The 20,256-nt window shown below is 51.5% G+C and overlaps 1 protein-coding gene across 1 annotated transcript in view; it reads left to right on the forward strand.

The window, feature by feature from the left end:
- The window catches only part of TMEM178B (transmembrane protein 178B), a 320,684-nt gene that overhangs the window by 92,904 nt on the left and 207,524 nt on the right, over positions 1 to 20,256 (forward strand). Inside the window, exon 2 of the mRNA XM_090287595.1 lies at positions 12,034 to 12,147. Within this exon, the coding sequence (XP_090143721.1) occupies positions 12,034 to 12,147 (114 nt within the window). The remainder of the gene's footprint in view (positions 1 to 12,033; positions 12,148 to 20,256) is intronic.

Raw genomic sequence — 20,256 nt, forward strand, 5'->3', positions numbered from 1 at the left:
GCTCCCGAGGCCTGGCCAGACTGGGTGAAGAGACAGCCGTCTGTCTTGTCTTGCTCTGCTTCTGTGTGCTGGCTGCTGATTTCAGTGTTGCCCGGGATGCAAACCATCAGGGGGCCCAGAGTTACGTTCCTGTCCCTTGGGAAGGAGTCAGGCAGCCTCTCAAGGAGCGGGACACTCTCTTAAGATGATTTGCTCCTCTCCACACCTTCTGTATGCCAGGAGGCCCCAGAGGACACCCACTGGTCGCCTCTTTGCTCCTGTGATCTGGAAGCTGGAGCCGCGGTTGGACTCAGCCCCAGCAGAAGTGCCGGCCCCGTGTGCAAATGGTGCTCCAGGGGCCAGGGAGCAGGGCTCCACAAGCACACAGCAGTGGGTGCAAGACCCACAGCCGAAACAGCTACCCCAGAGGTTTGTCCGAGATCCGACCTTGAACCCCATGTCCAAGGGGCGGTGACAAAGGCAGAGCCATCTTGGCCCTGCCATCTGCAATTCTGGTGCCTCATGAACGATCCTCTTACTCTTCTCTGAAGACGCAGGAAAGAAGAATGTCTGGCAGGATGATTGCCTCGTGCTGGATTCTTGGTGTAAAGACATGGAGGTTTCCCTCTGGCCTGAGAGCCAGGGATGCTTATCAAAAGCGATGTTAAAAAGTGCCAGGCTGGCTTCCTCTCTCTTTCCTGCCCACCCTCCAGCCCTCCTGCCTGTCTCCATCACTGCCTCCCCATCTCAAGATCTGTCTCCACTCCCTGGGTCCCTGGGGAGAAAGCATGAGCTCATTGTTTTGCAGTGAAAAACCAGATTTGGTCTCCTTCTCGCCTCGTTTGTCTGTCAGAGCCTGGAGATTGATGGCCCTTCTGCCAGCTGAAACTGTGCCCGGAGGAGCCCCAGGCTTGGGCACGGGGAGTCTGTGCACTGGGGTGGGAGGGGGCTGTGGGGAGGGCAGTGGCATTTGGGGGCTCTGAACCTTCCAGAAGGTTGTTAGGGATGTGATGGGAATAAGGAGACAGGTTATTTACTGCACCCCAAATGGTCATTTAAAGCCACATGTCACCCCGTCATTCTTTCCCAAGCAGCCTGTTTCAAGCTGGAAAATAACAGACGCAACTGGGGGACAGGGCAGCCACAGCCTTCTAGGGAAGACAGGCGTTCTGGAGGTGCGGGGCCGCACCTCATTCTTTATTTCCTTTTGTGAGGAAGTTACTAGGTAATGACATTTTTAAAAATGTCTTGTTTAAAACAGGCTGAAAAGACTCAACAGGGGAAGAGACATTAGGAATCCAGGAGTGAGGAAATTAGTGGGAAAAGTCTGTAGCTCCCACACTAGGTGAGGTGACGTAGCACCGAAGCTTGTCAGACGCTGCAATGCTGAGTCGAGGGGAAGGGTCACTTTGTCAAGTGATGGCAAGAACCAGGTGTGTGAATGGAGTCCGAGGAATGGGGACAGTGCTCTGTGGGGTCATTGGGGACCATCCTCGTCAGTTGTAGTGGGAGAGGTGAGCACTCATTTTAATTTCTTAGTTGGCGTGTTGACCCCCAGCTGAGGTCAAAGGACAGGAAGGGGCCTGGGCAGTGGGGTCTCCCGTGGGACTGTCCTGTTCAAGGGGGTAGACCAGAAGGTTGGAGGGAGCTGTGGCGTCTAAAGCGCTGTGAGCCGGGAAGTAGGTACGCGGTGTCCAGATTTCCCCTAAAGGAGGCTATCGGTGTTCCGTGGGCGCAGGTGGCACCTGGGAGAGGGGACTCTGGAGAGCAGAGCGCAGGGCTTATGAAACAGGTGGTGGTGGAGCGGGCTGAGTGCTCAGCAGGGAAGCTGTGGTGCCGGGGATGGGCAAGGGCTCCAGGCTGACCTCACTCCCTTGTCAGGGATGGTTCCAGGTGGGTTGATGCGTGAATGGCGGAGCCAGGGTTTCTCCTGATCTGCAGGTGGATGAGACAGGTCCAGGGAGCTGAAGTCCTGGCAGACTGAATGGTCACACCCAAAGCGATAGCTCGAGCTCAGTGGTTTGATTCTGCTCACAGGGAAATGTATATACGTGTGTGTGTCGGGGCGGGGAGGGGCAGAGTTCTGTTCTCAGACCTGCCCTGAAGTCTTGGAGGAGGGTGGGGACAGCCTGCTCGTGGGGTACGTGGGACTGATGGCTGATTTTGTGGAATCACAGGATGGTGATCCAAAAATTTCTTCAGGGGCTGGAATAAACAGGAGCTGCAGCAGAAGGCAACAGACAGCGCCCAGAGAGCCAGGCTGCTTTGATGGGGACATGGCGGCCAGAACAGGGTGCTCGTGGTCCCATGAGCTTCACACAGGCCTGGCCACAGGAGGGGCCAGTGTGGTCAGCGGGGCCCTGCGAGAGATTTCGGCACATGGACGGGACTGGAGGGGATGACCAGTGTCGGGCTGAGTTTTTAGGACCGTAACTGCAGACCCTGGGCTTGCTCACGTTCCTGGAAGGAAAGCAGAGGCTTGGGGGTGGAAGGGTGTGAGTGCCGGCTTTAAACATGGATGGGCTGTTGTTTTAAATATGTATGGGCGGTTATAGGGCTGCGGGCTGTGTGTCCCAGAGATTAAGTGGTAAATGATACGAGCATCTCCTGGATGTGTACTACGGAGCAGGTTTTGCCTGGTTGTCTCACTGAGTCCTCATCAGTCGTATGAGTGGGTGCTATTACTGCAGATGGGACCCTGCTGGGAAGTGGCTTGGTCCGGGGTGGGGACAGGGATGTAGCAGAGACTCATTGGCCAGATGCGGAGGCAAGAGACCCTCGTAAGCTCTGCTCCACTTTTGCCATGAGGAGCTGCCTTCTCTCCAGCTCATTAGGGGAGCCATGGAGGCAAATGTCCTGTCTTCCTCTGCTCAGAGAAGCCAAGTCTAGATGCTGGAAGTCCCTGCAAATGGAAAAACTTTGCTTTATTTGTCACCCCCCCCATAGAAAACCTTGGAGGGTCTCTGTCTTTCTGAAGAGCCTGGTTTTTCCTAATTTCCCTTCACAAGTGGGAGTGTGTTTGGTGGATCTGCACCCGGCCTGTGGCACGGAACCACTGTGCGTTCTTGGCCAGGATGGATTCCTCTCTGAGCCTCGGTGTTCTCATCTGTGAAATGGGGATAATAACAAAACCTAACTTGGACGTTTAAGTGAGATGATGCTGTAATCGGGTCCCTTGCACAGTACTTAACACGTAGAAAGCGTTCACTGAGCACAAGCTGTTGTCAAAATCAATAACAATACTCCAAGCGCCGTTTTGGCCATTGGGTGTAGAACAATGGAAAACGCAAGCTCCTCTACCTCAGAGCTTTGACGACAGACCCGTGGTTCACATACATGTCGCTGTTACAACGGTAGCCAGCAGAAGGTGTTTGGGGGTGGTGTGAGGGGTCAGAAAGGTGTTGGTGGGGGTATGGGGGGGGGGCTGGCATTCGGGAGCAGCGTTCCTGAGAATGAAATTCTATGTGTGTGTATCAGGAGCGCCCAGACGCCACTCATAACAAACATTTTTGTAACGTAGAAAATGGAAAGGAATTAAATATTTAGGATTTCGTCCATGCAGCGCGTGCAAAACAACACTAAAAATTAGGCCATGCCGATACCACAAGCACGAAAAAACAAAGCTTATGAAATGGAAAGCATTTGAAAGCATTAAAAATAAAAATGTAGGTAACATGTTTCGTCAATATGAAAAAAAAAAAGACAAAACATTCTTAAAACACACTTTCTGGCCGGGCCTGCAGCAGCTCTAAGCCCTGGCAATCCTTCAGCTTCAAGCAGCTGGGAGGAGGCGTGGAGGGGAGCGGACTTGGGATAAGCCTGTATGGAGAGTTCCATCTTAAACAGAAACAGCGCTTGTCACCATTGCTGGTTGGTGGAATTGCCCAAAGTGTGCCCTCCGATTCCTGTCCCCTCCTGCCCCACCTGGGGACAGAGGTTTGGGGGTGAGAACCTCAGCCCCGTCTGCTCTCCTCAATCCCTAGAACATCCCTGGTTTCTTTCCTTCCCGTTTCATCAGGGACACGGTTTTCCTTTAATGTCAAACCTGTAAGCCCCTAAAGTGCTGCATGTCTGTGCCCTCCGATTGTGGCCGGCTTCAGAATTCAACATTAATAATGGTGATAAGTCTGATACGTGTCTTTCCCACTTCAAGACGTTGCTACAAGACAGTCTCCCTGCTTCCCCTTTCTGCCAAGTTGTAATTGTAATTTCAACTTTTTTCTTTTTCTTTCTTTCTTTCTTTCTTTCTTTCTTTCTTTCTTTCTTTCTTTCTTTCTTTCTTTCTTTCTTTCTTTCTTTTAATTTTTTTGATATAATGCCCTTTACAGGAGACAAATTCTAAGATTTAAAGCTTTAACTGGTTTCATCTCTTTTTAAAAAAAGGTTGGTTTTCATTTTTTTGTATGTTCTGCTTTCTACTTAATCTTTCCATTTATTAAACAAAGAGCATTGGCCTCGGGTTAGAAAGATGACTAAGAACAGTCAGCTCAGTGGGTGAGACAGAGGTCAAGGTGAGCCCGCGAAGGCCAATGCTGTGGCCGGCGGAGGCCGGGGCAGGCCAGTGGGACAGACCCCAGTGTTCTGGGCTCTCGTGCGGGCACCGTGGGAAGAGGAGCAGCAGACTAGATATGAGTGACATCTCTTCGTCCTTTCTTCATCAGGAGATAATATGGAGCTCCTTCCCGTACAGGACACTGGCTGCACAGTAGTCCTGCCCTCGGGGAATCTTCACCCAGGCAGCTGGTGGTTACAAACCACTGCGCTCACAGGGACAGGGAAAGATGCTGGCTTTTCTCCTCCCTGCCCGGTGGCTCTGGGGAGGGCCTTCCCCTGTCCACACACTCTCCGTCAGTCAAACAGGGTTATTTCTCTGACATTTACCTTGTGAGGATGACGGGGTAAAATATGAGCGTCCGGCACATGACAGGCATTGAACAGGTAGTTTTTTAAAGAAGGACCTTGGAGATGAAGGGGAGACGCCGACCCTCAGCCGTGGTCCAGTGGCCCACCCCCGAGTCTCTAGGGTGCTCAGACAGGAACAGGAGGGAAGGATGGGGAGTATGTGGGGGGGCTGAGAGAGTGACCTTGGGATTAAGTTGGACCAGTTTCCTCTTACTTATTATCACCTACACTATTTTCAGACATGTAAACCGTGTACACTAATCTTCTTGGGGTGATCCTTCTTAGTTTGTCTTCCCCCCGTAAGTAAGCCTGAAGCAGGGACTTGGGGGCATGCCCAGGTAGGCAGGTGTGGGGAGGAGAAACCAGTGAAGTGTGCAATGTGAGCTTCAGGTCGGGTCCCAGGGTGCAGGGCACACCCACAGTTACCCTCCCAGAGGATCGGGTGCTTGCCCGCTGGCTCTCACCCCATCAGTTGAGGGCTGCCCTGGTGAGTGCCGACTCTCCTGCACTCCTGCAGACCACCCAGCAGGGGCCAAGCGGGGAGACTTGCTGGGTGCTTGACATGGTGCCGGGGAGCAGCCACTAGACTTGTGGCCGGAGTTGAGGGGCACCCAGGGCCCCTGCTCTGCTTCTGTCCATAAAGATCCCTGACTTATTTCAGGGCATTGAGCAAACACAGCTCCTGCGGGGCGTTCAGCCCGGGGCTGCTCTGCGGGCAGCATCATTTACCTTGTAGATCATCTGATCAAGTAACAGAACCTGCTCTTCATGCTTCATTCATCCAAACACATTCGAGGGCTGGCCTGGCCCTGGGGGTAGAAATGTAAACGAGAGACTTGGTTTCTGATTTTGATGAACTCACAGCCTAACAGAAGAAAGTGCTCTGTGAATAAAAAAGGATTTTGGGTCAAAGAAGTCTGGGAAAGCCTGCGTGCCATACCTATCCATTCTGGGGGAGTTGAAATGTATATAAAAACTCTTAAAGTCCTGCAATAAGTAAACCACTTAAATGTTGTCTAACCCTACTTTTCCTAAATACATTTGATCAGGATTAACCAGCCTGCCTCACTCCCCTTTTTTTTCCCCAGTCTTATTGAGTTATAATAGACATGACATTGTACTTGTTTAAGGTGTAGGAAGTGTTGATTTGATGTATGTGTATATTGCAGAATGAGCACCATAGTATGTCATCAGCTCACAAAGTTATAATGTTTTTTTCTTGTGATGAGAACATTTAAGATCTACTCTCTTAGCAACTTTCAAATACGCAATTCAGTATTGTGAATGTAGTCACCATGCTCATGTTGAACCTCCAGAACTTATCACTCAGGGTTTCTATTTTTTTGGTCACCTTTGGCCATTTTCCAACCCCACCACCACCACACTGTGTCTGGTGTTCTCTGTATCTATGAGTTTGGTTTCTTAAGATTCCACGTGTGAGATTATGTAGTATTTATCTTTCTCTGTCTGACTTACTACGCTTAGCATAGTGCCCTCAATGTCCATCCATGTTACTGCAAATGACAAGCTGTTTTCTTTTTTATGCTTGAATAATATTCCATTGTGTGTATGGCTGTCTCCCCTCTTTTTATATATGTGTGTGTGTGTGTACACACCTATATATGAGATATATCTATATATAATATGTGGGAATCTATATATAATATATGCAAATATCTATCATATGATATATAGGTATATGTATAATCTCACGTATTTTTTATCCTTTCATCCATCGATGGGCATTTAGGTTGTTTCCATATCTTGGCTACTATGAATAATGCTGCAATGAGCATGGGAGTGCAGATCTCTCTCTCTCTTTTTAGAAAGATTTTATTTATTATTTTTAGAGGGGAAGGGAGGGAGAAAGAGAAGGAGAGAAACATCAATGTATAGTTGCCTCTTGTGCATCCCTGGCTGGAGACCTGCCCTGAAACCCAGGCATGTGCCCCAACTGGGAATCGAACTGGTGACTCTTTGGTTCACAGGTTGGAGCTCAATCCACTGAGCCACATCAGCCAGGGCTCAGATATCTCTTCAAGACCGTGATTTCATTTCCTTTGGGTAAATACCCAGAAGTGGGATTGCTGGATCATATGGTGGTTCTAGCTTTGATATTTTGAGGAACTTCCATACCGTTTTCCCCAGTGGCTACACCGATCACTCCGCTTTAAAAGTGAGAAGTGCGGGGAGTTCCATTTCTGCTGCTTCCTCAGGCCCGCTCTGCTCACCACAGAGCAGTGGCGAGGTTGCGGGGTTGCCTTTGGGGCTCCCCTTGCACCCCTCTCACAAGCCGCAGTGGGCCCTCATGCCTTTCTCAGCATCTCCCTTCTAGAGGGGCCCCTCTGCGGCTTGGGGTCCCTGTGGTCTGGAGGCAGGAGATTGTGGCATCTCAGCCCCACCCAGCATTAGGGATGCTTGCTCCTGCAGACTTATTTAAAAGAGCTTTAAAATGGGCACCTAAGAGAACAATACCTGTCCCAAGGGAATGACTCTGTAATGGAAGCGTTTAAAGTACTGCAGCACCTGTTCAGGGAAGACGAGTCTTGATGGAGTGGGCGTGGCTCCTCTTACTCTCTGGCTCTGGGGGCACCCGCTCCTTCCCTCAGTACTCAGAACACCACGCCTCGCTGACAGTGGGGGCACGTGATGGAACACCGCTTGCTGGTGTGATTGTCAGGCGTGGGCAGATCCAGACTTCAGTGTCTGTGCCCATCCCTGCCGCTCCCCTCCCGGTCTCCATGCCATCCGCTGTCCAGGGTGCACCTGTGCTCTTGTTCTTCTGGCCTCGGAGGGACATGAGTTGGATGCCCGCGTCTGCCCCTCGGATCCAGGCCCTGCCTCTCCCCTCCTCTCTGCTCCTGGAGGCTGGGCTGCCCTCTGGCTTCTTGTTGTGTTTGGCTGTTGCCAGGGGAACAGGCAGGAGATGAAGGTGAAAGGAGTCAGAGGGCAGATGTTTGTACCCTGCCACCTCGGCACAGGTTGTCTGTGAGCCCCTGCCCCAGGCTGCATCACCTGTCCCTACGGTCACCCTCCGCAGGTTCAGGGGACAGCTGCCTTCTCTGCGCCTTCGGGTTCTGCCAACTCCTGTTGCCGGCACCAGGTCCCTGTGCCACCCTCTGCTGGGCTCCCCCTACACCTTGTGCTCAGCTCTGTAAGTTGTCCCTTTCTGAAACTCTCCTCAGGTACCCATTTGGGTATCCTGGGACCCTGACGTGCAGGAGGGTCACCAGCTCAGAAGGCAGCGCATGACTGAAGGGGTGAAGCATCCCTCACCCCGCACGTCCCTCCCACCTCCCTAGCCGAGGCTTCCTGAGGGTGAAACTCAGGCCCTGGGCTGGGATGCTGGGGTCTGGAAGACCGGTTTGGTCTTCTTCCCAGGTAAGGCCACGGGCGTTGCTGTTGCCTTCCAGGTGGCCCTTCTGCACCGTGCATAGCAGGAAAACCTGTTTGTGTTGGGAAGCCCACACTCTGGGCACACGGATTTGGTGCCCAGATGGTGCTTGTGTTTACAAAAGCCAAGCGCACTGACAGGACCTGCAGACACATGGGTAAACATTTTGCCTTTCTTCTTAGGCAATATTTGAGTCCTTCAGATTTAATTGCTGTCAAGGCAGGATGCTTGCGTCCCCAAGGCAAAGCAAACAGTGAGGCCTCCAACAGGGCTGCGTGGTGGCAGGGGCTCCAGCCAGTCTCCGTGGCCAGCCACCGAGGTGCCTGTGGGCAGGGACTTGTTCTTGCGGCATGTTCTGGGCGGGGATTGAGGCTAAGGGGGCCCCCTGGAACCTGTGGCCATTTGTCAAGTTTGTTTTGACACAGAGAGAACTTGAACTTAGCAAAAAAAAAAAAAAAAAAAAAAAAAAAAAAAAAAAAAATTAGGTACTTTTCTGAGATATTAATGGTAGGCACCAATCTGGCCATAACTGGTAGGATTTTGTTGTGTGAGTCTCTGTAGCTAGGTCCAGGAGTGTTTTGTTTGATCTTGAAATTATTGAGCACAAGGCAGCTGCTAGTTTGTATGAAACCTTTGTGAAAATTAGACTGTGACAGTCCCTCTGGCAGGGCATGTCCCCATTCCTCAGTACACAGCCAAGGCAGTGCACGGCCGCGGCAGCACACGGTCAAGGTAGTTGCCGATGGTATTTTTGTTATTATCCTCTACCCTTTTTCATTTTTTCTATTTCTCTTCTTCCTCTTTTCTTTGTAAATGTTACTGTTTGCCCCTGGATTACATGTACCTGGAGTCCCGAGAGGCTCCTCTCTGCGCCTGCCATTTCTTCTATCTCATGGTGACGGCTAAGCCTCTCCTTGCGTTGTCTGCGCAGGGAGGGAGCGTTTGCCGGAGACTCCGAGTTCTGCAGCCATCACCTCCCTTGATTCGTGGCCCTCGAGTTTGCCTCCGTTATTTCAGTCCCTTGCCTGTAACAGAAGCAGTTGGACCCCTTGCCCTCTGTGGCCTTATAGAGGGTGCCTCATTTTAGTCTTTTTTTTTTTTTCCCCAAAGCACATGTTATTGGTGGTCATCCTGCGCTGGCAACTTGGGAGATAAAGACGGATGGATAAGACAAGTCCCTGCCCTTGAGGAACTCATAATCTAGTGGGGGGAGTAAACAGGTAACTCACAGTCCAGGTGAGCGGGGCTCGTGTGATGCCCCCTGCTGGGCGCGGTGGATGGGAGGAAGGCCTGGCTGAGGAGCGGCCCTGTGGGCCTCCTCTCTGGACAAGGAGATGTGTGTCACGTGAAGAAAGGCAGGTGGAGAGTCCTGAGCAGGTCGGGCATAGTGGGGGCAAGGTGGGAAGGGCCATCTGGCTGGAGCCCAGAGTGTGTGACGCTGGGGCCGAAGGGGAGCTGGGGTCGGGGCTGGGACTTCCTGAGGAGCGTGGGGTTCCCCGGGTGTGAAGAAGACCACATTTTCCCTTCTGGAATACACTGCAGGCAGCAGTGTGGAGGGCGGCCAGGGGGCGGGAGACTCCGGTCAGACAATTCTGGGTTCTAATCCCAGGGCAAGTCACTGAACCTTCTCAAGCCTTCGTTTTCTTATTTGTAAAATTGGGGTGACGATCCTAATAACGTAGCCTCCCTTAGCTGGGCTTGGAAGGCTTAGGGAAGACCATCTCTGTAACGGAGTCCCTGCGAGGGGGATAGCACAGGACATGGATGGGTTTCAGGTGTGTGGATGCTGGTTTCTGTCAGTGCTCAGGGAGGCGGGGCAGGGCCCGGGCAGCGGCGCTTTTATTCCACGTGCCTCACACATGTCTTCTCTGTGTGGTTCTCTGAGTGGCCGCGACTCAAGGCAAGGTGGAAACCGCTGGTCTGCACAGCACGTGGTAAGGCTCTCCCACCTAGTGAGTCCTCAGCAAGCATGGCTGTCTGTTGATATTGGTCCTTGTATTCACAGCGCAGAGAGGAGTGGGGACAGAGAGGAGAGCTGGGTCCAGGGACGTTTCCGAGGTGGAACCAACAGAATTTAGTGACGAGTTGCGTGTCAGGGAGGAGGGGCACCACTCGAGAGGGGGAGGCCGTGGGACGCCTGTAGGATTTCGAATGTTGTAGACTATATGGGAGGTTGTGCTAGTCATGGAAATGGAGCGTGTGGGTTTGAAGCATGAATGTGAGTTGAAGTAGAGACCCATCTGGTAGACGCCTTTTTCCCAGAGGGACAGCAAGTGAGGAAGGAAGGAAGGGCAGGGTAGGATGTGGTCAGGGGGAATGCTGGGGGCACGTGAGAGGCTTCAGGATGCTTGCAGGCGAAGGGGACAGAGGTGGAGGGTTGGAAAAACTAAAGACAAAAGGAAAAGAGGGAAAAACACTTTCCCCCAACTTTGCTTCTGTGGATAGCGTCTGTCCTGTTGGAGGAGTGTCTGCCAGTAGCTGGCAGTTGGGCAGCTGTCCAGGTATGATTTACAATAAGGCATTGGTTTCATGTCTAAATTACTGCCGCCTACCAATCGCCAGGCTCCCCACTGACAGCGAGTCGGGGGGGGGGCGGTCAAACAAGTCAATCAGGTGCCGTCACTTATAAATTGAAAGTCAGTGGGGTGCAAAACGGATTACCATCAAAATCCATTCAGGTGAAAAACCAAATTTTAAAGCCCCTAACCTTTAAAAATCACTCTTTTCCTGGTTCTTCCTGATGCGCTGACACTGAGTTTTAATATCCCTCAGATAAGCAAGCTTCGCTAGAAATGCCTTCGGGGACTAGCAGGGTCAAGGGAAGAACTAATCATGCCCTCCTGTTGGAATTTGTAAACATGGTGCATTTATGAATTCATACATTGGCAATTCCATTAGCTTCTCGAAGGCAGGGGCTCTCAAACTGAAGTGGGCAACAGAATCCCCGGGAGGGCTTATTAAACTTGAGAGTGTGGTCTCGACCTCAGTGTTTCTGATTCAGCAGGTCTGGGGTCAGGCCTAGAAAATTGCATTTCTAGTCAGTTCCCAGAGGATGCTGATGCTGGGGTCCCAGAAACACACTTTGAGAACCTCCTCTGTAAGATCTAGGAATATTTTGATAATCTGATCAGCAAAGCCTGCGTGGATTGATAAGAATTTATCAGTCAAGGTCCCATTGGGCCAGGTGTTGAGTGTGTTAAGGGGCTTTAATTTTGTCCAGGAAACCGGGACAAAGGCTGTCCAGGAGCTACAGGTTGATCTGAGCGCTTTGTGTTCAGAGTGAGGTTAGAGGGATGGGAGAGAGAAAAAGGGAAGAGGCCCCCTCTAGCTTGGCATTCAATAAGACGGTGTGTGTGACAAGCGCAAAGGACATCATGAAGGTCGAAGCCAGCTCCCCATTGGCCCGGGGGTGCAAACTGTGAATGTCTTTCGATGCCTTAACTTGAAAGTTGATTTTCTGGAGGTTAAATGCACATGGGTGCTGCCGTCTTGGCCCCGCAATCATCCTAAACTATGGTTCTCCCCACCTCTGAATGATGGCAGAGATGTGTTTTTCTACCTAAATTGATGGTGTTTCATTTTAGTGTGACTCTTCTGCTCTTTTGGAGTCAAAGTTACTGCCTTGGATAAACTGTAGGTGTCACCAGGCTCAATATAAATCCCATTCCTTTCCCCAGGACAGAAAAGGGGATCCCGGAAACTGCCCCTCAAATGATTGCTGCCTCACTAACATTTGGTTTCCTGTCTATCTTTGCCAGGAGAAATTGAGAGGTGCACATACATCAAATACCACTACTCCTCAGCCACCATCCCGAGGAACCTCACTTTCAACATCACGAAGACCATCCGTCAGGATGAGTGGCATGCCCTGCGTAAGTACACTTGAGTTTCTTTCTCTGACGGTGACCTTCAGAGGTCTTGGGGGTTTGGATGCCCGTCAACAGCTTGGTCTGAACAGATGGATGCGCCTCCTTCCAAGGCCTGTGGACCATCTCAGAACATGGTGGCAATTCCTTCAAGTGTCAATGTCTGAAGGTCAGAATTGCCTCCATTGGTTTTGACTATATTATAGATTTGAGGAGTTTGCTTCTAAAATTAAAACAAAAAAACAAGTACAATTAGACAATGGTCAGTGATCTTTCTTCACTACCCCGGTAGGTATTTAAGATTTCGCCTGCCTGACTGAACCGACTCCTGGGATTTGATTCTAGCACGTCTCCAAGTTGCTTGGAGTATTACTGTGGCAGCCTGCTGATCCCTTGTGCCATCCTTCGTATAGGGGGACATTGCTGTTGGTTGCGGGCTGCATCGCACTGGGGATTTGCATTCAAATGGGGTCACCAAGGGGTCGGATCTAGTCCTCTGCTTACAAGTTTCTGTTTCTCCAGAATGATGATGGGCTTTGGGACCCTGGTTCTCATGCAGTTGCACAGCAAAGATCACAATATCTGCTTCAGCTGTTGGGGAATTGCTTGGTCAGGGATCCTCAGAGACTGAAATCATGATGGAAGGCTGACTTAATGAGCAAACAGAGTTGGCTATTTTTACCCTTCTGCTCCGTGGGGGCTGCGTGCTGCGTGTGTCAGACAAGCTCTCCTTCACTGCCAGGCCCCATTCTTCAGGTGAACACGTCCTTACTCTTCACCAGCTCCATGTTGCCTTTATTACATTTGTCATTTCTTTTCCATTCTGTTTTTTTTACATGTCTCAAGGTTAAGATTCTGTTTTATTGTTGTGTGAAGGAGGGCCTTTTATTGTTTCTTGATAAAAAGGATGGTAAACTTTGAAGAAGGCCAAACCATCTTTCTTCTTATTGTTGCCTGGTTATCTTTTGCATGCCTGGAGTCTACCAGGCATATTTCACTTCCTGGTTAGGCTTTGATCAAACTACTATAGTTTGGGAGAGCCAAGTAGCCTTAAACAAAACAGGTCAATCCCTCATTGGTTTCAGAAAAAAAGAAAAGACTGTGGCCAGGTGTCTGGATAATTGTTACTCTGTGCCACCGGCCTGAAATGATAGGACAGGTGTCAGCAGATGGGAAGGCATTATCCAAACTGTTGCCCCTACAAGCTTCATCGTTGCTGGAGGCACTAACCAGAACGTGGGGACAGAGAACTCCTGTCCTGAGGCCATGCCTATGTGTTAGCCGTTCAGCGAAGCACAGCACACACCTGCTCAATTGTACCGTGAGATGTGCCTGCGAGAGCCTCATCATCGGGGTGGTTGATTTTCTCTTTTGGAGGAAGACATGGAAGGAGCCCACTTCATATACACCTGACCGTGACCTGCTTCTCTCGCACCTTGCAGTGGCCTAGTGTGGTCAGTAATAAAAGGGATGTTCAAGATGCATGGTAGGCCTTGTGAAATAAGCACTTAACTATAATCTGAGTGACAAGGGTCAAAATGGGATCCAAGAAGGAAGATGTTATTGACACAGCAGCTTTGATTTGAATTCGCTCAGTTCAACCCAAGTTGCTGATGTGCTTTGTGCACCAGGCCTGTCGTGGGTACCGAGGTCGTGGGAGGCCTTTGCAGGCGCTCACATCTGGCGGTGTAGAGGGGGCAGTGGGGGAAGAGAGCTATATTCACACAGCAAATAATTACAAGGCAAGATGATAATTATGATATAGTAAAACTTCTTCAAGCAATGAAGGTAGTTTGTGAAAGTTTTTCAGCAAGAAGGAGAATTGTTTTCATGTCAATTGCACAGCTACCCTTCAAGGGACACCTAGTAGAAATCTTGGCTGTCTACACAGTAGATATCTGGAATTCAGATAGGTCGCTCATCACAGCATCTCTGAAAATATGTTCCATGGCGCCAGCAAAGACAACAGGAGAGAGGATGCTGAGGCCAAGGTCTGGGGAATGTTCTGGAGCCCGATGTCTCCAGGGTCCTCATTCCTGAACCGCAGTGCTGTTGGGTTGTGCAGAAACCAGTGTGCGGTTTACGCTGTGAGTTGGGGTGCGCACGGGTCTCTTTTTAACCGATCGAAGCCATCTCAGGCACTGATATTTGCGAAGGTTTTGGGCACCCCGTGGTGGTGAAGTGGTGATTACCCTGCGATGTGAGATTCGCCTGCCTCTTTCACTGAGTAGCCTGGAGGGCTATTACGCAGGCAGAGAACATTTGCCACTCCTGACACCACCGACAGCTATTTTTAGCCAGAGGGCAGGCGAGCATCTGCCTTGTCTGAAGTTGGTGCTCTGTGTCCTTGGCAATCCTGGCCCAATGGGGAAGCACGGCAAATGTCCAGCTCTGTTTTCAAAGGTCAGCTATTGATAAAGGCATGAGGTGGGAGGCGGGCACATACACCCCCTTGGCAATAAAGCAGAAACTATCAGAGATTAGCAAACTCCTAACATCTAGCTTTGGAAAGGGAAAAAAATCAGACTCTCATTTCTTTATTTGAGAGTTCTGTATTCTTTAATATTGTCAGTGGGATCAAACAAATGCATTTGATACTAGGTTATAAATTATTTTATCATTTGGCCATAATATCTTACATTCTATGATGTTTCTCCATATAAAAGTTTTGCCAAAGGAAAGAAATGTGATTTTGTTTTCCTGAACCAACTTCTGGCAAATATTTTGGACTTTGGTTACACTTAAGTTACACATTTTTCTTCAGGAATTTGCATGTGGCCATCAGTCATTGATGTGGAAAAACATTTCCAATAGAAAAAGCACAGTTTTGTTTAAAAATTATGCTGTGGTTTTGAAACAGTCAACCTCACCCATGGGAGGCTTGACTACTTGGTTGTGACCTTATGCGCCCCGTGGTCACATGACCAGCAAGCAAAAGGCTTACGGCTCCAGGTGCAAAGAGACAATAACCACCTTGAGAAGTAAAGGCCAGTCAAACCGGTGTGTGCGTGTGCATGTGTGCATGTGTGTGTGTGTGCGCGCGCGCGTGTGTGCTGTGTATGAAGTCTGAAAGCTCAGTTGTCTGGGTGACGTGACAAGGCTCTGACTTTGGCTTGGATGGTGTTTGCTGGTGACGTCGTGTGTCCCTATTTGTCATCCCACCCTGGCCACTGCTCTCTGGGAGAAAGCAGAACTCCTTCTGGAGTTGGGACTGGTGGTGACCTCTATTCACCCAGGCCTGGCCACCAGCCCAGGGCAACCCACCTGCCTTCCTACCTGCCTGCTGCCTCCCATTATGTCCCTGTGGCCTGAGTGGCATTTGTCCAGTCTTGAGGGCTCTGGGTGTGTTGCACTCCTGACCGAGATCCTCCTGCTGCCTCCAGAGCTGGAGCAGGACAAGTGTCCCTGGGCCAGTGAGGACAGGACAGTGGCTGCAGATGAGCGTGGCTAATGCCCCTCCCCAGGGGGCGGGGTTGTGGTTTAATGTTTTGACTGTGACAAAATCAGTTTGGCAGTGGTCAGGGGAAGCAGGCAGGCATGGCCGTGGTGCCCTTAAGTAGTGCTGCCTCCTCCCACAGGCTTTTTGGGGTGAGCTTGCAGAACTTGTTGGGAGAATTCTGTGTCCTGTGCCACCCCAAAGGCCCCTGAGGTCATCTGAGTGGCTCAGCCTTGGCTGTACCTGCCACTGGTGTCCCTCTGACACATCCCTTCAGCACAGCCAAGGGCCGGGACCCTGCCCCGTGGCAGGGCCAGGGGAGATGAGTGGGAGGGGAGCTTGGTGTCCATGATGGGGACCGCGCAGCCAGCAGTCGGAGAAGGTTGGTCTGGGAAGCTGTCACTAAGAAGTGAGGGCTTCTGTGAGGAGGAGCTGGCGTGCAGTGGAGTCGGACCTGGGGCTGCGCCAGGAGACCCCGGGGAGGCTGGCGGGGGGCACCCACTGGGAGGTGGGAGGAAGGCAGCCCTCCTCACCACCAGCTTTCCTGGTCTGCTTGGCAGGACACTGGGCAGCGGCCCCAGAGGTTCCCTCCAGCTCGGAGCCCCAAGACACTGCTCGCGAGCTCAGGCTTTCTCGTGCTGCTTGGCATTTTCAAGATGGAGGTTTCGGCTCACAGTTGATTGCCCCTGGCAGCGGGAATGGGGAGCTGGGACTCCACTTCCCTGCAATCAGATCTTCCCCGTCCTCTTTCAAGAGGCTGAGAGCCAGGAAAGCTAGAGACTTTTTTAAAGCCTCCTTCTGTTAAGACTGAGCTTTCAGCTAATTAGATTGGATGGTCACGTGGCGCATTTCCAGCTGGCCAGGGACAGAGCCAGCCGCAGAGAGGACCTCCTCCCTCACTGCCCTGCCCCCTACCACATCCTGAGGCCACGCATCCCCACCCCACTGATGCAAACTCACATGGGACCCTGGAAGGCGGGATCCGAGGGAACAAGGCAGAGTTCAGGAGGGAGGGAGGAGACAAGAGAAGGGGCCTTGGGGAGAGAGGGGAGAACAGACAGACACGCAGACAGAGGTGGAGACTGAGAATCTGGGGAGGAGCAGGGACATTTTGTGGACATCTCGCTAAGAGAGAGAAGAAATCAAAATCCAGGCTGTCTTCTCTAATGCAGACGCTGGAATGATACCCTTGGCCCTCTGTTCCCCAATATCGACTACTTGCAGCAGTGACCTGTAGGTTAGCTCAGTCTTGGGGACCAGCCCCCCCACTCCCAGGCTGTATGTTGAGAAGCTCAGCCTGTCCTGCTGCTCTGGTGTGGCTATCGGTGGAGAACTCTTACCTTGCTCTGCTTGGTCAAGCCCTACTTGGTCCTTCCTCACTTGGCCTCTCCCACGGCCTCCCCTCTTCCTAGAATTAGCACACCCTGCCCACCCCACCCTAGTCTCCTGGTGCCACCTAGGATTCCCTTCAGCCACCCTCAGGTCCTGCCCCCCCTCTGAGGCCCCAGGCTGCTCCTTGCCTCTCCCCACGGGCAATATCAGCCTTCAGGCCTTGGACTTGGCCCAGTGACACTTGCCTTCTCCCTTCTTGATGAACTGGCCTGGCAGCTCCTGCACCAGCCGACTCATCTAACCTCTGGCATTTCCTCCCACGTAGATCTCTGGCCTCCCAGCCCAGGAGTTGCCTGGATCCTCGGTCCCTTCTTCCTCAACTTTGCTTGGTTATGACAAGGTGAATGTGGTGGACCACAGGGCTTGGGAGGAGAAGAACATCCACAGTAATAACCGTGATAACCACCTCTTTGTTCATTTCAGCTATACTGCTCCTTGGAGGGTGGCTCGGGGTTTCCCCCTAGGAGCCCAGTCCACACTGTTCTGGCTCCTCCGCAGACCCGGTAACCAAGCCGGGAGGAAGGGGCCACCTACTGGTCCCATCTTGCCCTCCTAGGAATCTGAGACCAAGGACTCAGAATCCGGGTCTGGACTCCAGCGGACTGACTGCCTCCAGCTATTTTTTTCTTTCTGCTTTTGATGGATGTTATGTAAAACAGCCTAATGAGGTAAACATCCCAGCCGTTAGAAGCCTAAGTCCCCTGTGGCGCAGCCGGTTTTCCTTCCCGCGCCGCCTCTGCGCCCAGCCAGTGTCTGCGCCCAGCCGGCGTGGCTCTCACTGTGTGCAATCTGCTGCGAGCTGCCTCTTGCTCGCAAGACTGGCATCCACGGGGGTCAGCTAGCAGGAAGCCATCCCCGGGACTGAGAAAGCCTGGTAGCACGCTCAACCAATAGAACATCGTCATATGTCCCTTGGTGTTGGTTTTTGCAAACCGCTCCACATCTTTCTGTCCCGGCCCAGCCCTTGCAGGGGATGTTGTAACCCTTTCAGGAGACCACAGCCTGCGGCCCACAGGCTGCCCTGTGCGTGTCCTCCCAGTGGTGTTTCTGCAGCAGGCCAGGCAGAGAACACAACCCCCTTCGTGTGCTATTGTGCCGACACCTGCTTCCGCAGCAGGAACTCATGACCAGACACTCCTTACCTCTGTCAGAGGTTACCTGTGCTCTGTCCCATCCCCTCAGGGCTCTGCGGGACGACAGCCTTACTAACTCCATGAGCTTGTTTGAACTAGGGTGTTCACGTCTTCTTGGACTACCTTCTGTGATCGCTTTTTTACCTTTCAGAGGACCTAACCCAAAGGAATGGCAGGGAGGGGGTGAAGGGTGCGTGGAGAGACTTTGAGCTAGCACACGCATGCAGCTATCTGTCCCACCCACTTGGATGGCTGGCCTGGCGAGGGGTCCGTGACAGAAATGAAGGGGTCTTAGGAGCAGGGACGGGAGGCAGCCTGGAAGTAGAGGTGGGGTGCAGTTGGGTACAGACTTTTCCGTTCAAGACCTCCATGTACTGAAACAAATCGGAGAATCCCTCTGCGGGTGTAATTGCGGTCTTCAAACCACAATTCGTCTGAATGTGTGGGTCCGAGTCTGTGCGGGGAATTAGTTGGAAGTGTGGCCTAGAGGCGTTCTCTCAGCGTCTGCGAACTGGAAACGGTGTTCCTTCCGCAGAGCACACAGATAAGGTCCCCACAAAGGAGAACTGGGCACAGCCGCACCGTCTTCCTTCCTCCGTTTGCTCGTTTACTCATTCAATATTTGTGGGTTGCCTATTCTGGGAGGAGCCCCCGCGGTAGGTGCTGGAGGGGGATATTAAAAGGTATTCTGCTTTCCAAATCGGATGATGTATTTCCAGGTGCCAACCGGGCAAGGGATCAAGCTGTGTGTTGCTTAATGTTTATTGACTACCCAGAGAGTGCAGGGATGTGCTACACACCACAGGTCCCAGCTCCACATTTAAATCAGCAAGGATTCACTGCAGGGGAAATGAAAGCAAAATATAAGACAAAGCTACCATATGACAGAGGCATGGCCTGGTATTTACAGCAAGGAAGAAGTGGGGATGGTTTAGGATCTGCCTCTTCTCATTCCTCTAAGGGGATCTGTCCCAGCTCCAGGTGCTGCATATGACAGGTGATCCACCTTCCTGATAGGTAAGACAGTCAGAGCTCATTGTCCAGGCAGGCTGCAGTGGTGACGGGGCAGAACCAGGCCAGACGCTGAGGGTTCCATTGGGAATCTGGGCTGGATGAGGCATAGATGTCTGGACAGCAGACACTTGTCATCAAGGCCATGGACCAGCAGGTATGACCACAGAAGTTGCTCCAAGAAATCTGAAGTATTGGGGAGCTAGAATAAGAAATAGAGAACAGTGGCTATGAGGGAAACCCTGTTAGAACTGGGGTAGATGGGTCAGGGCATGGGGCCCAGAACAAGGCGGGAGATCTTTTAAGTCAGAGCAGTAGTTTCAAATAGTGATCAGGATCGGTCCTGGGTTGTGGGGGAGGGGCTGCTCTGGGGATGGCAGTAGGACCACGGGGAGGGCAGGGGAGAGGCATCTGGGAACCAGAATGACTTCACAGACAGTAATCAGTTCTGCATTATGTCGTAAAGGTCCCATCAGAATCTAGACCAGTGCTTCTCAAAGCGGCCCATCACCAGCAGCATCTGGGAACTTGTCAGAAATGCAGGTGCTCAGGCGGAGCCCAGACCTACTGAGCCAGAATTGCTTCATGTGAAGCCCAGGAATCTGTGTGATTCTTAACACGTTTGGGTCTGAGAACTCTTGGTCTGGAGGGCATTGGTGGTCAGAGAAGGCTCGGGGGAGGAGAGAGCATAGGTGGGCTTTTGATGGGAGCCAGCAGGTGGACTGTTATTGCATTCAGCACAGCCTCTCACACGGAAGCGGGACTTTGCAGTTATTGGTGTCACTTTTCTGTTTCTGTTTTGTTATAGTGATGATTTACTTTCCTCCCACATTTCTTTTTGTTAATTGGGTGAAACAGCATGGAAGAGGAAAGATATATTTCTTTTTTTCTTTTCTTTTTTTTGGCATTTTGTGTGTTATCTATGACCATCCTACCAAACCCTCCAAATATCTAGCCTCAAATCTCTATCTCATGTCTTCAAAGTTCTCCTTCATTCAGAAAGAGCTTCAGACTCTGTGAAGCCAGGGGATGTTGGACTGAGTTCCAACTCTGTCGCTCTCTGGGTACATGATCTTGGGCAAACTAAGGGTTTTGAATCCATTATACTCCACAGTACAAGGGAGGTAACATAACACCTGTTTC

Source organism: Furipterus horrens, unplaced genomic scaffold (assembly GCF_987537825.1).
Source record: "Furipterus horrens unplaced genomic scaffold, mFurHor1.1.pri manual_scaffold_9, whole genome shotgun sequence".
NCBI lineage: Eukaryota > Metazoa > Chordata > Mammalia > Chiroptera > Furipteridae > Furipterus > Furipterus horrens.